Source organism: Prionailurus bengalensis, chromosome C2, assembly GCF_016509475.1.
Source record: "Prionailurus bengalensis isolate Pbe53 chromosome C2, Fcat_Pben_1.1_paternal_pri, whole genome shotgun sequence".
Classification (NCBI taxonomy): Eukaryota; Metazoa; Chordata; class Mammalia; order Carnivora; family Felidae; genus Prionailurus; species Prionailurus bengalensis.
The window spans coordinates 2,391,505-2,405,086 of NC_057350.1; the positions used below are offsets into that span (position 1 = coordinate 2,391,505).

A 13,582-nucleotide genomic window follows, 5' to 3' on the forward strand; every position below is an offset into this window, starting at 1 on the left:
CAGACGGCACAAAATTTCTCTAAGAGAAACCGTGAGTTTGACAATCTAACGTTCATCTCAAACTATAAGCAAAACAAGTCTGAACATCACTCAGCGCCCACAACTGTGTGGAACATAAAAAGGACGCCCACAGAGGCTCCTTCCCCTGAAGAACCGTCGATCCACCGGGGGGCCCTGACACTGGACGCGGTCACGGAATTCTAAGAGCGCGTGGCAGTGTCGGTCGGTACTCCGGCCACGGGCCCGGGGTTTCCGCCCGGGCTCCTCCCCTCGCTCCGTAGCCCGGCCCCCTGCTCCACTCTGAGCACCCGCCACGGGGGCGACCACAGGTGTGGCGACACGGGCGCAAAGCAACGCCCGGCCCGCCCGGCCGTGAGACACCATCGAGCAGGCACCAGGAAGTCCGCCAGCCTGCCCGGCGGGGCCGTGGCACCGCCGAGAGGGAAGTGACCCCCAGCAGCCAGAACAGGGCCAGACAGAGCCGAGCACGGGGAAAGGAAGTCCACGCGACACAGCGGCCGCCGCAGTTTCGTGGTTCGCTTTTGAAGCTTCTAAAGATACAGTCGGCATTTCAGAATTTTGGTTCTTAGGAACTCCGAACAGGTGTGAAGGTAAACACACGCACCACAGGCTTAAGGGACCCTCCCGTACACAAGGACACAAGGTGTCCCCAAGCCCCGGCCACACCAACACGCGCCACGGATCCTCAAAGGGAAGCCGCTGTGCGGTCTCTCTCCCGCCGCGGTCACCGGGCAGCACGCCGGGGGTTACGGCTGCCCGTGTTTCACCCAGCAGACCGGGAGCTCCATGAGCGGGGACCCGGTGTGCAGCACCCCCACGTGCTGACGTGTCAGGCGCCCCGCGCACTCGCTGAGGAAGTACCCCTACGCAGAAACCAGCCACCTCTATCACCCAGGGGTCTGCCAATGAGGTAAAATTAAAGATCCACTTACCTGTCACTCTGTTTATTACAAAAATCATTTCTTATTTTGTCCACAATAGAAGTTCGGGGAAGGATGTTGGTTTTGTTTTTTTTCTTGGCATCATTTTCAACTACCACTATGAGCCAGTCCACAGAGCTATGAGCTTTCAGAACATTCTGCCACTTGGTGAGGTCGTCTTTTACCGTAGCTTTATACACTTCAGTATCCTAAAAATAAATAAGTCACTGTGAAGGAAAGTTAATCAACGCCCTTTAATTTAACAGCAACACGTGTGTACTAACAGAGAATACATTGGCCACCGCACTTTACAGCTTCGCGATGGGGCCCTCCACGCAGAGCCTGGCGCCTTGTGGGTGCTCTGGGCAGGCCCAGGGACGCCGAGGGAAGATGGTTCCAATGTCACAGAGGAAGAGACCGAGAGAGAGCCTAGTAAGCTGCCCAAGGCAACACAGTCCACTGGGTAAGTTGGGACTTTAAAACTCAGGTCTGGGGCGCCTGGGTGGCTCAGTCAGTTAAGCGTCCGACTTCGGCTCAGGTCGTGATCTCACGGTTCATGAGTTCGAGCCCCGCGTCGGGCTCTGTGCTGACAGCTCAGAGCCTGGAGCCTGCTTCAGCTTCTGTGCCTCCCTCTCTCTCTGCCCCTCCCCTGCTCATGCTCTGTCTCAAAAAAAAACATTAAAAAAAAAACAAAACTCAGGTCTGCTATGCCAAAGGCCCCGTGCACACCAACTACATGATTAGTCCCATCCTGGCAAGTGCCGTGTCAATGGGCTAAGCGCCCCCCACCGCCACCCGGCTTGGGACCTGCAGGCCAGAGGCCGCGCACCTGCGGGAAGCCGGATGCCCGGCCCCTCCGGGCGCCTCCTCCGCAGCCCCTCAGGCCTCTGCCGGCGCCCAGAACCCCTCGAAAGCCAATGCCACTTGCAGGCCACGTGGGGGCGAGGCAGCCTCAGACGCAAACCCAGGGGAAAAGGACAACCTAGGGCTTCCTGAAAGCCATTCCAATTCACGAGGACCAACAGGGGAGCCGTCCTGCTCCTAAAGAGTCAACACCGCCGGACTCAGAGATGCACACGCCGGCCTGCACAGAAAGCCCATGGGCCGGCCTCAGCCCCTCCACAGACAGGCGGAGACACAGAAAGTTTACTTGCTATCAGCAACGGTCTATAATTGCCCTTATGCTCCATAAATCCACTTGGCAAATTCAGAGTGAAAAATCTAAAACCAACATGCTTCACTTCCAAATCGGACAAACTGTAATTTTTAGCTACTATTTATAAATACATAGATTTTCCCCTTTTTTAATAGAAAGATTCTTTGTTATCCTGCCCATACTTTCTCCGTATTTTTTAGTCTCTCTTGAATATGCTAAAGGGAACGATCCATGAACAAGAAACCTCAAATTCTGCACCCAGCCCCTCCTTTGGTTTAATCAGTAAGTGAAAAGTTCCAGAAGTCAGTACTCGTAATTTTTATTCTGATTTTTAAAACCTCCGTATCCTCAGTTTACATTACATACAAATACAATCTGGAAAGATCTTTTGCTGAAAAATTAACAGGAAAGCCATCCCGCAAAGACCGGTTTTCTGAGACTCCACGTGCCCCGGAAGGCGTTCCTACGCCGCAGCCTCCACAGAAGGGCAGCTCCCGGACTGGATGCTCCCACTCCACGCTGCTGGTGCTCTGCCAGGCCAGGGGCCTAAGTGCATCACGCCTGCAGAGTGAAACCAAAGGCCACGGACACCCCGACCGCTTTGAAATAGGCCGCCGCCACAGGGCTGGGACCAGGCACCCTCTGCCCAGTCCAGCCCTGGCTCCCAGGTCTACAAACCAGGGAGGGGCTGCCACACCCCCTGAGGGGACATCAGCATCCCCTCTCGGGACACTGTGCTTGGGACAGAGACCTCGCAGAGCAACACAGGCAGGGCGGGGTCCCCCGAAGTTCCGGGGGAGATGAGCAGTGGATAATCTGGGCCATGGCTTCCAACAGTGAGCAAACCCCGCACATTACTAAAAAGACCCGGTGACCGTTCAGAAGAGCCCAGGCTGAGCCAATGAGGTGAAGGGTGTCTCCAGAAAGCAAAGCCAATACAGGAAGAAGCCACTGGCAGGGAGGGTGCAGGGTGGCCCCGCCCGGGGAACCAGAGCCATGCAGGGCAAGAAGGGTATCAGAGTGCAAGATGTGACACCCCAAGAGAGACGACGAAGGCTTGGGGGCTGGCTGAGGTGTCAGAGGCCTGGACGGCAAAGAGGGCCTCCCTGTTGGGGTGACCTCATCTGGGTGTTATGGGTCAGCTGAGGTGAGGAGGGAAGTGGTCCTGTGGGGAGCGTCAGCCCCAGGGCAGGGGGAGGGCACCTGTGGGGGGAGAGGAGCAGGACAGCAGTGAGAGAACGCTCAGTGACAGCAATTATTCGAGTAAGCAGACATACGCAGGACAAGGAGCGCCTGGCTGCTCGGAGAAGGAAGTCGCAAACGTGGAAAGGAAAGGCACCAGGACTGTAATCGGAACGTGTGTGTGTACACGTGTGTGGGGCGGACACGCCTGTGCACACATACGTGCTCCAGAGCAAAGGGCACGTCTAGTCCAGGGCTTGGTCTCTAAATACCATTTCCCACTAGAAGGAACCAGCGCTCCCTGGAGAAGCGGCTGACCCCGGGGCTCAGGCAGGGAAAGGACGAGCTGACCTTGGCACGTCTTGTGTTAGGGAGAGCTCCGAGAACAGGGACCTGTCAAAAGGTCACAGAAGCCAAATCTGGGACAATGTGAGCACTCACAGTGATACTAACAGTAACAGATTACACTCCCCAATTCGAAGTCAACGGGTGCAGACGGACCTCAACCGATAAGCAGGACAGCTGCCTCCAAACACGGTGAAAGTGGCAGGGGGCAGACCGACCCAACCACCGGAAACAACCAAAACACAGAGAGGGAGACACGGGAGGCGAGCCGTGCAGCGGGCCAGCCGAGTGCTCGGAGCTCCCAGGCGCCCCGCGCGGCGCAAACACAGGGCCCCGGACGCAAAGGCCGTGATGTCACAGGTCGGAGGTCAGGGGGCCCCTGGAAAGAGCGCTCAGAGGGGGCTGACCAGCAGAGGAGTGTACAAACTACCCAAAGCCAGGAGAGACCCATCCCGACGGGACCCAACACCCACAGGGCCTGGGATCAGGGCCTGCTCCCACAGACCACGCTGGCAACCTCCGAATCCGCAGGGCACTGGGAGGAGAACTGAGGAAGGAAGGAGGAATTAGTCTTAGGCTGACCACTGTTTCAGACCCCCAAATCATGAAAGCAATAGCTAAAAGGGTCTGAAGTAAATTACGCAAAGCTGAAGAAAACGTCTAGAATTCCAAAAATCAAAGACTCCCGATGTCTGGAATCCCATAAAAAATTGCCAAGCAGGCAAAGAAGTAAGAATATATGATCCGTGACAAGTAGAAACATCAGCCAACAGGATGGATGTGGCAATGACACACATAAGAGAATCAGCAGACAAAACCACGAGAATCCTTACTGCGGCCATACCCAGTGTGTTCAAGAAAGCAAAGAAAAAACTGACGTTAAGCCTCCGCTTAACATGGAAGATAATTGTTGAAAAAGGCAAAGACCCCTAAGGATCTTCTAGAGCTGAAAACCACGGCGTCTGAACTGCAAAATACCCTGAGTGGGGGGTTACGAGCAGATTAGATACCACAGACCGAACAATTAGTTAAGTTGAACACACGGAAGCAGAAACCATCCAAATGAGACAAAGAGAAAGACTACAAAGCCATCAGCACAGTGTCCCTGAGCAGCAGGGCTTCCAGGGGCCAATATGTGAGTGACTGGGGTCCCCAGAGGAGAGGAGAGGCAGGAACAGAACAAGTAACTAAAGTAGCGACCAGAAATGTTCCAAATGTAAATTAAAATTACAGACCCACAAAACCTAAAAAAAAATCCACGCACAAGAAACATGAAGAAAAGCACACCAGGGCATATCACACAAGGTTTAACACCCACGAAGAGAAAAAAAAATCTCAAACTGCAGAAGGGAAAAAAAAAAAAAAAAAAGTTTACGTGAAAGTAGCAAAGACTCCTCATGGGTCACAATGTAAATCAAAACACAGCGGCTGTCAGAGCAGAATTGTACATGCAGTGAAATATTCTGCACACATAAAGACTTGCTCAGATCTGCAGAAACTGGAAGGACTCTGCCCTGTGCGCCAGAGAGGAGGGCAGGCACCAGAAGTGGTAACTCAAAGGGAGACTCATCTCTACAATGTAAGGGTATAAGGCAAAACCAGTAACAACCAGCCTGGAGGACGGCAGGGACAGCAGGGACCAGCAGGCAGGTGCAGGCGCACAGTGGCAGGAAGGAGGGGATGCCCAGGGTCTGCACCACGAACCGGAAAGTGACTGCTACAACAACACGGGAGTTTCTCTCTTCATCCTAAAATTCCAATTATGATCAACTTGCTCCAGAAAACTTTCCCTAATAGATAATAAAACTAATGCAAAACAACCGCAAAACACGGGCTCCCTACTAGGAAATGTAATTTTAAGAGGGAAAAAAAAACCCTCATTCATAACGTCTACGAAAACTTCAGCGATAAAAATGCAAGACTTAGGGAAAACGTTAGAACACATGACTGAGGCCATAAAAAAAGGGCAGAGACAATGGAGAATAAAACCACATTCCCAGATGGGAAGCTTTGCGATTACTAAAATTCTTCCCAAATCAACCCGAACTTACTCAAGGCGATCCCAACCAAACTCCTCTGCTCTTTCCTTTTCTCTTTTCGACCTCTCCTCCTGTTCTGCGTGGCTTCGTGACAAACTGCTACAAGGCGACCCATCCCCTCTCTCTGCTCACACATCTACCATGGGGCACCCAGCTCCTCTGCCCCCGCTGTGGCGCCTGCAGGCTGCGGACAAGGCAACAAGAAGGCGATCATCGCCGGGAGTGCAGGGACTGACGCTGCACACCCCCAGGTGGCCTTCCCGCGGGGACACCTGACTTCCTCATGGCATGGTGGCTGGGGGAGCGCCTGGGGAGCTCAGTCAGTTGAGCGTCCAACTCTTGGTTTCAGCTCAGGTCATGATCTCGCGGTTTCGTGGGTTTGAGCCCTGTATCTGGCAGAACCTGCTGGGGATTCTCTCTCCCTCGTTCTCTGCCCCTCTCCCGCTTGCATTGTTTCTGTCTCTCTCAGAATAAATAAATAAACTTATTTAAAACAATTTATAAAACAAAGAACGGTGGCTGGGCTCTGAGAGCAAGCACCCAAGAGGACACCACAGAAGATGTATTACCTTTTATGACTTAGTCCCAAAAGTCACAGTGTCGGGATATCTGGGTGGCTCAATCAATTAAGCATCCGACTCTTGACTTCGGCTCAGATCATGATCTCACAGTTCCTGAGTTTGAGCCCCGCATCGGGCTGTGCGCTGGCAGCACAGAAGCGGCTTGGGGTTCTGTCTGTCTGTCTGTCTCTCTGCCCCTCCCCCGCTTGCTATCTCTCTCTCAAAATAAGAATTTTTTTAAATATATATTTAAAAAAAAGTCACAGTGTCCCTCCTGCCAGTCAGATGCCCATTCAGATTCAACTAGAGGAAACACGACCATTTTTCCTCTCGATGGAAGAAAGTCACTGCCATGTGGAGAAGAGCATGGGGGACGATGGAGTATGTGGATACGGTCACTTTTGGAAGATAAGTTTTGTACACTAGCAAGGGCATTTCTTTTAAAAGAACCCGTATCGATACATATAAAAATAGAATTATTACAAGTCTGGTCCTGGCACAGAATAGACAGGAGTTAACAGAACTGAAGTGTCCAGAATACTGTGCATACATGATGCTGGTTCCAAACAAAGGTGACATTTTCAGTAACTGGAAAAGAGACAGACCATTAAAAAATGACGGTAGACCAACCTGCTACCCACTTAAGACTATAAAATTAGACCCTACACCCCCACAGCTCCTGCCACTCACAAAAATACCTTGAAGCTATACAGACCCAAGGATAAAACGCAAATTATAAAATTATTACAAGATGGGGCGCCTGGGGGGCTCAGTCGGTTGAGCGTCCGGCTTCAGCTCGGGTCACGACCTCACGGTCTGTGAGTTTGAGCCCCGCGTCGGGCTCTGCGCTGACAGCTCGGAGCCCGGAGCCTGTTTCGGATCCTGTGTCTCCCTCTCTCTCTGCCCCTCCCCTGCTCGTGCTCTGTCTCTCTCTGTCTCAAAAATAAATAAAAACATTAAAAAATAATAACAAATAAATAAATAAAATTCTTACAAGGAAACATAGGAGAGAACCACTTACCATCTTCAGACAGACAAGGCCTTCCTAAACATGATATGCTCTACTCAGAAACCACTTTTTAAAATGACAGATTTCACTCCGTAAAAACTGTAATAGCCACGAACCTACGCACTAAGCGATACGTGACCCGTCGACGCAAAACAGAAACTGCAGATGCCACAGACACGTACCAGCAATAGAAGACTTCGACCTACCGCTGTCCGCTGAGGCAGGGTGAGTGGACAAAACATTGAAATACAAACGACACAAACAACAAATCGGTAAGGCAGCTCTTACGGATCTACATTTAACATTACAACCGAAAAAGCAGAGAGGGGTGCCTGAGGGGGCTCAGTCAGTCAAGCCTCTGATTTTGACTCCGTCAGGATCTCACGGTTCGTGAGTTCAAGCCCCTCGTGGGGCTCTGTGCTGACAGTGTGGAGCCTGCTTGGGATCCTCTCTCTCCACCTCTCTCTACCCCTCTTTGCCCCCCTCTTTCTCTCTCTCCCGCTCTCTCAAAATAAAGAAACATAAAACACTTAAAAACTTAAAACATAAAAATGAAAAAAGTGAAAATACATTCTCACACACACACAGAATACCCACAAAAACTATTAGGTCACAGAGAAAAAATAAGTTTCATAAAGCAGAAATATTATAAACAACACCCTAATCACAATGCAATAAAATCAGAAGTTTTAAAGTAAACATTTTAAAGAATTTCTTTCCAGAAATAAGAAAACTTCATGTTAAACTATGAGGTAAGAGAGGCAATACAAACAAAACAGAGAATTTCTGAAAATTACTGAATACTGGGATTGAAATTCCTATCTTTAAAGACCTGTATTGTTTATATTTAAAATGAAAATAGATGTGTCCCCAACTAGCCCCCCCAAAAAGAAAACCAAAACCTAGAAAAAGAACAAAGTAAACCATAAGAAAGCAAAAGGAAGGAAATAATAAAAATGAAAGCAGAAATTAATAAAGTAGCAAACAGATGAACAGTGTATCAGAAAATAAAGCCCTGCTTCTCTGGGGAGAAAGAATCATCAAACTACACACTAATAGCTAATTTCATCAAGGAAGAAAGGGAGAAAGTACAAATATACAAAGAAATAACAATGGGGAAATAACTATTGCCACAGAACGTATTTTCTTCTTTTTCTTTTCTTTTCTTTTTTTTTTTTTTTTTTTAGTATTTATTTATTTTTGGGAAAGTGCAAGTGGGGAAGGGGCAGAGAGAAGGGGACAGAGGGTGCGAGGCAGGCTCTGCACTGACAGACTGACAGCAGCGAGCCCGACGCGGGGCTCAAACCCACAAACCGTGAGATCGTGACCTGAGCCCAAGTCGGACGCTCCACCGACTGAGCCACCCGGGCACCCCGCCACAGAGCATATTTTAAAGCCAAAAAAGACCACTTGGCGCACCCCAATGAAATTAAATTTTATAACTTAATTGAAATGCAGAATTTCTAAGGAAAAGGTAGCTTACCAAAACTGACAAGCGACTGAAACAGACCCGTTTCCACAAAAGGGACAGAGAAAGCGATCAAAGAGCGATCCCACAGGAAAGCGCCAGGTCCAGAAGGTGTCAAGGGAGAACTCCACCAAACCTGAGAGACTAGACAGTCCCAGAGCCACATACATTGTCTCACAAATAGACAATAAATGAAAACTTCCAAATTATATTTACAAAGCAAGTACAGTATTTGCCACCTAAACCTGATAAAGATAGCACCAAAGAAGTTATAGACCAATCACTTGTGACCACAGACGCAAAAAACCCTAAATCAACAGACACTACTACCACATTAAGAAAACAATACTTTGACCAAGTGTTATTTATACCAGGAATGCAAGTATGGCTCAAGAATAGGCAATCCATGAATACAATTCAACACATCCGTAAATTTAAGAGGAGAAAACCCGTATGACTGTCTCCATTGAGTCTGAAAAAGCCTTTACCAAAATTCGAGATGTATTCCTAATAAAGATCCTTGGGAAAACAGGAGCGGACGGAAGCCCCTTCACGTGCTCGTGGAAGTTTACGTGAGTCGTGGGGCCAGCTCCCTCCTTACTGGGCACACACCGCAGGCAGCCCACTGAGGTCAGGAACCAGGCGACGATGCCCACGACCTCCACTGCTTCTTGACAAGGGGTCCAGACAGACAAAACGAACCAGAGGCATAAGAACCGAGAAAGAGAAGACGACACGATAGGATACGTGGAAAAGCCCCAGACTTTGGGCCCTAGAGAATCAGCAACAAAACTAACTCAAACAATAAGAGAAATCAAGGTTAACATCAACCTTGTTGAAAAAAATCAACAGCCTTCACGTACACAAAACAAACCAACTAGAAGATACAATGAGGGAGAAAACCCCACTTACGTTAGCAAATAAAAGGAAAATCTTAGAAATTTGACAAGAAACAATTAAAATCTACAATGGAGAAAAGTACAAAGCACTTCCAAAGACCCAAAAGTGGACTTACACGAGCAGAAAGACGCCCCTCGCTCGGGGTCAGACGTCCGGGCACCTGGTCTGCCGGCCAGGCAGGAAGACACGCCGTGAACCCGTTAGCCGCCCGCGAATAGTCTCGGACGCCTCGGCAGCTGTGTTTCTAGCTGTCGCGCAGGTACAGCGATGCTGAAACTGTGTCTGCACGTGTCAACCGTGGTGATGCTGTCCAGAGCCACGGGAGATGCAAACACGGCATGGGACTCGGCAACCAAGAGCCCCGCGGGTGAGGCTCAAATCGGAGGCACGGGTGTCAGCCCACGGTCCCCCAGACACACGCTTTCCTAGCTCTGCCCGCCCAAGGGCCACAGGCACCGACACGCCCTCACTGCCAGAGGCCTGAGGGCTCGCTCTGCAAAGAAATGGCTGATTCCAGGACAAGGACAGCGAAGGCAGGAGAGCCCGGGATACCTTGCTGTGCTGGAAAGTTCAAGACACGTCCCTGAAAAGGACACAGGGGCCAGCCTACAGTGACCCTCCCTGGCCAAATCTGGGACGACCTGAGCAGCGAGATAAGCAAGGATACCTGATGACCACACCTTACGAGACAGAGGTCCACACAGGCTCTTTCCTAGAGTGGAGCACCGGCTGATCCGTTCGGCAGAGTGTGTTTGCGGCCCCAAGGAAGACCGGTTCAGAGGAATTATTGTCGGGTGCTCAACCTAAGCGGGAGAGCCGGACGAGGGGCAAGATAATCCGGTGGTCTCCGTGGCCCCCCAGACATAGCTTATTAGCGGCAGGGGAAAACACTAACTACAGCATGGAGAAACCTTGACCACAAGATCAAATCTAACGTTGCCACCGAGCAGGCGTGGAGAGAAGGGGCAGTTAGCACCGCGGGCCCGGCACGGCCGTCCGTGGGCCTGCTCACAGGGTGGGCCCTTGGCTGAGGCCTGGGAACACGGATCGTGGGATGGTTCCCACCACCACGTGACAGGAGGGCCTCACGGGGCCCGGGCTCTATGGACAAATATGGCCTGTGCTGAACACCTGTTTGCCCTCTGGGAGTCTAGAGTTTTGGTACGAGGCAGGCAGAGGGTGCCCACGTGCCCAGACCCCGAAAAAAGCCCTGGGCGCTGATCTCTGACAAGCTCCCCGGTGGACATCTCCCACGGGACGTCATGCTCACTGCTGGAGGTATAAGCCCACCCTGCACGACTGTCTCCACTGGGAAAGGCTACAAAGCAAAATCAGCAAAGGCAAAAGGGTCCAGGCATAAGCTTCCTTCCAGTCCTTTCTTATAATTACAAAACGCTACCTCTGCGTGCTCACGTTCAGGTGAAACTGTCACAACGTGGAATGACCCGTGTGTGCTATGTATCATGAAATGCTTGTTTTATTAGAGCCGAAACAGACAGGAAGAAATGACCCACAGGGTCTCCTCTCAGTTCAGGGCACAAGAGTTCTGTCAAGAGTGACGAGCTTCCTTCTGGGCTCATACACACACGACTGCAAAGTACACGTAAGGGCTGTGACGTCGAGCGTCACTCGGGTAGTCGTGGAGCTCCCGCTGTACGGGCACCACGGCGGTGGGGAAGCAGGGCCGCCCCCTGCCCTCAGAAAGCCTACAGACCAGCAGGGGAGACCAACAGGGATTACGAAGTCAAGTAACCACCTGAGAGTGAACGTGGGGAGTTTGCAAAAGGAAGCTCGGGGTCAATATTAACAATACCTAGAGGCCACGAGGGCGCGGGGGGCTCACAAGATCTCCAAACACAAGAAGGCTGTACTTGGTGACGACCAAGAGGGCGACGCACTGGACCAGAGCAGAAACACGGAAGGACAAAGCCAGACACTCGGCTGAGGAACGGAGAAGAGAGCACCCCAAAATAGAGTACGTTGAAAAGTCAATTCGATTAATTAGAGCCGCCTGAACAAAAGCTAGACCCGTGAATTCTGAATCCTGCTCCAAGGCATTTTCTCACAATTCTCTCCCTACAGAAATACTTACACAGCATTCCGTCCAATAAATATGAAGAAAGGGGAAAGTGAGCAGAGCTTTGTTTCCATCTTTGGGTAGCAGCTCCTCTTTGAATTGAACGAAGTTGGATTCCAGGTGAATCATCTTTGGAGCACGGCCGTAGGACCTACAAACAATTTTCAAAACGTCACTGAGGAAAACGGATGTTCGGCAGAAAGAAAAGGGAAAAATCCGACAGTAACTGTAAGCACATCCATGAGTTTGCAAGTACACACGTGCTATTAGTCCTGAATTACAGCGATAATATTCTGTCCAAAAAGATGCCATAAATTATCTCGACAAGGCTCAAAATTACGTATCAAAGCTCCCTCTCCATAAAGTCTGTCCTCTTACTCAGTGGCACACACGGGCTTCTTTGCAACACAGACTTCTGAGAAAAACGGCTTTTACTTAAGAGTTTCACTATAAAAAGAAGTTACTGTAAAAAAAAAAAAAAAAAAAGAGATTCCCAAAAGCACAGTTGGAAGACACGAAAGCTTTAAGCCACACGCATACTTGTGTGATCACCTGTATTATCCAAAACAGAGGACGACTGGTGGCAGAGAGCTGCCCCCCACCCCCCAGGGAGGAGGGACAGAGAAGCCCCGGAAGGCTGCGGACACCCAAAGGAAGGCTATCAGGGCATGGGTGCCACATCACTGCGCTTGTGAAAAGTCCACCATGCCACAGGTACCTTTCCTCCACCCTTGGATCTTCCACCCCTAGAAATCCTACAGCTGGATTTTGTACGTTTTGTTCAATAAAGAGTCCACGTGTAATAAACTGAAACTAACCACATTTCACACGATCCTGCGGATGCCTGACCTTGTGTGTTTCCGACCTGCGGGCTCACTCTTCCTTCCTGTCCTTTGGGGAACCAATCAAATTTTCTTTTTCCATCCTTTTTCTCTGCTGGTTCGAAAGCGTAACCATCTATTTCTGTCCTCCTGTTTGTTACATTTTCACTTTTTAATATGCATACATGTTTTTCCTCAAAGACTAGAGTAAATGTCTCTCTTCTCCCTGAATACATCAAGTACTTTCTTCCCTCTGCTTCTTCCCCACTTCTAAGGTTTTAGATTTTTTAATTTTTAAAAGGGCTGACACCGTAACTTCAGAAAAACGGAAAGTGTTTTTCTGACTCATTTACCGGCAGCTGTGCCTTTCATCCTACGGATTCTGGGTTCGTTTTCCTTCCTGTTGCGACGTGTCCTTTTACTCCTTCAGGGTGGTAAGGTTTCTGATCACACGTGTCTGAAAACGTTTCTATCGTTTTTCTTTCTTTCCCAGCCGGCTCCACGTCATGGCAAGCAACGAACACGACATCTGAATGGCACTCGGGAGTAGACACGTGTGGCCCAGTGCAGCCAGAAGTGACAGATCCTGGCCCCAGCTGGCTCCCAGCCCTTCGAGGGACAAACCTGCTCAGTCCCACGGCAGCCGGGCCCACAGGCAGCGGCGCCGACTCGGTCTTCCGTTCCACACTGGAGTCTGTCTAACGCAGACTCGAGGTTGAAAGGCGTCTTCCGTGAGTACTTTGAGAAGCGCGGTCTGCCCCGCTGCATTTGCAGCGTCGTTAGAGGCTGGTGTCCTTGTCCGTCTGTTTGCCCGGCACGGCTTTTGGTTTGCTCTGGTCGGCTTTCACCCCACTGGACTTTCAGTGGGCTCCAGCAAGCTTCTCATCTGCCTCGGGGAACGTGGTGCCTGCCCCCGGTTCTCTAGCCTCTGCCCCGACACCTGTGGCTGTCCCCACATCTTGGCGTGTCCTTGGGCCCCGCACCTGTGCTCTCGGCACCGAGCCCCAGCTGCAGGGCGACAGAGCCCCGTCCTCCGGCTCACCGATGGCTCTCCACCACACACCTATTCGCTGCATCCAGTAAA

General features: G+C 50.6%; 1 protein-coding gene across 2 annotated transcripts in view; it reads right to left on the minus strand.

Annotated features, from left to right (window-relative positions):
* The window catches only part of TRAPPC10 (trafficking protein particle complex subunit 10), an 87,163-nt gene that overhangs the window by 51,316 nt on the left and 22,265 nt on the right, over positions 1 to 13,582 (minus strand). For both annotated transcript variants that reach the window (XM_043593473.1, XM_043593474.1), the window contains exons 3-4: positions 11,693 to 11,828; positions 954 to 1,150 (exon numbers count right to left, since the gene is read on the minus strand). In XM_043593473.1, coding sequence (XP_043449408.1) covers positions 954 to 1,150; positions 11,693 to 11,828 — 333 coding nt within the window. The remainder of the gene's footprint in view (positions 1 to 953; positions 1,151 to 11,692; positions 11,829 to 13,582) is intronic.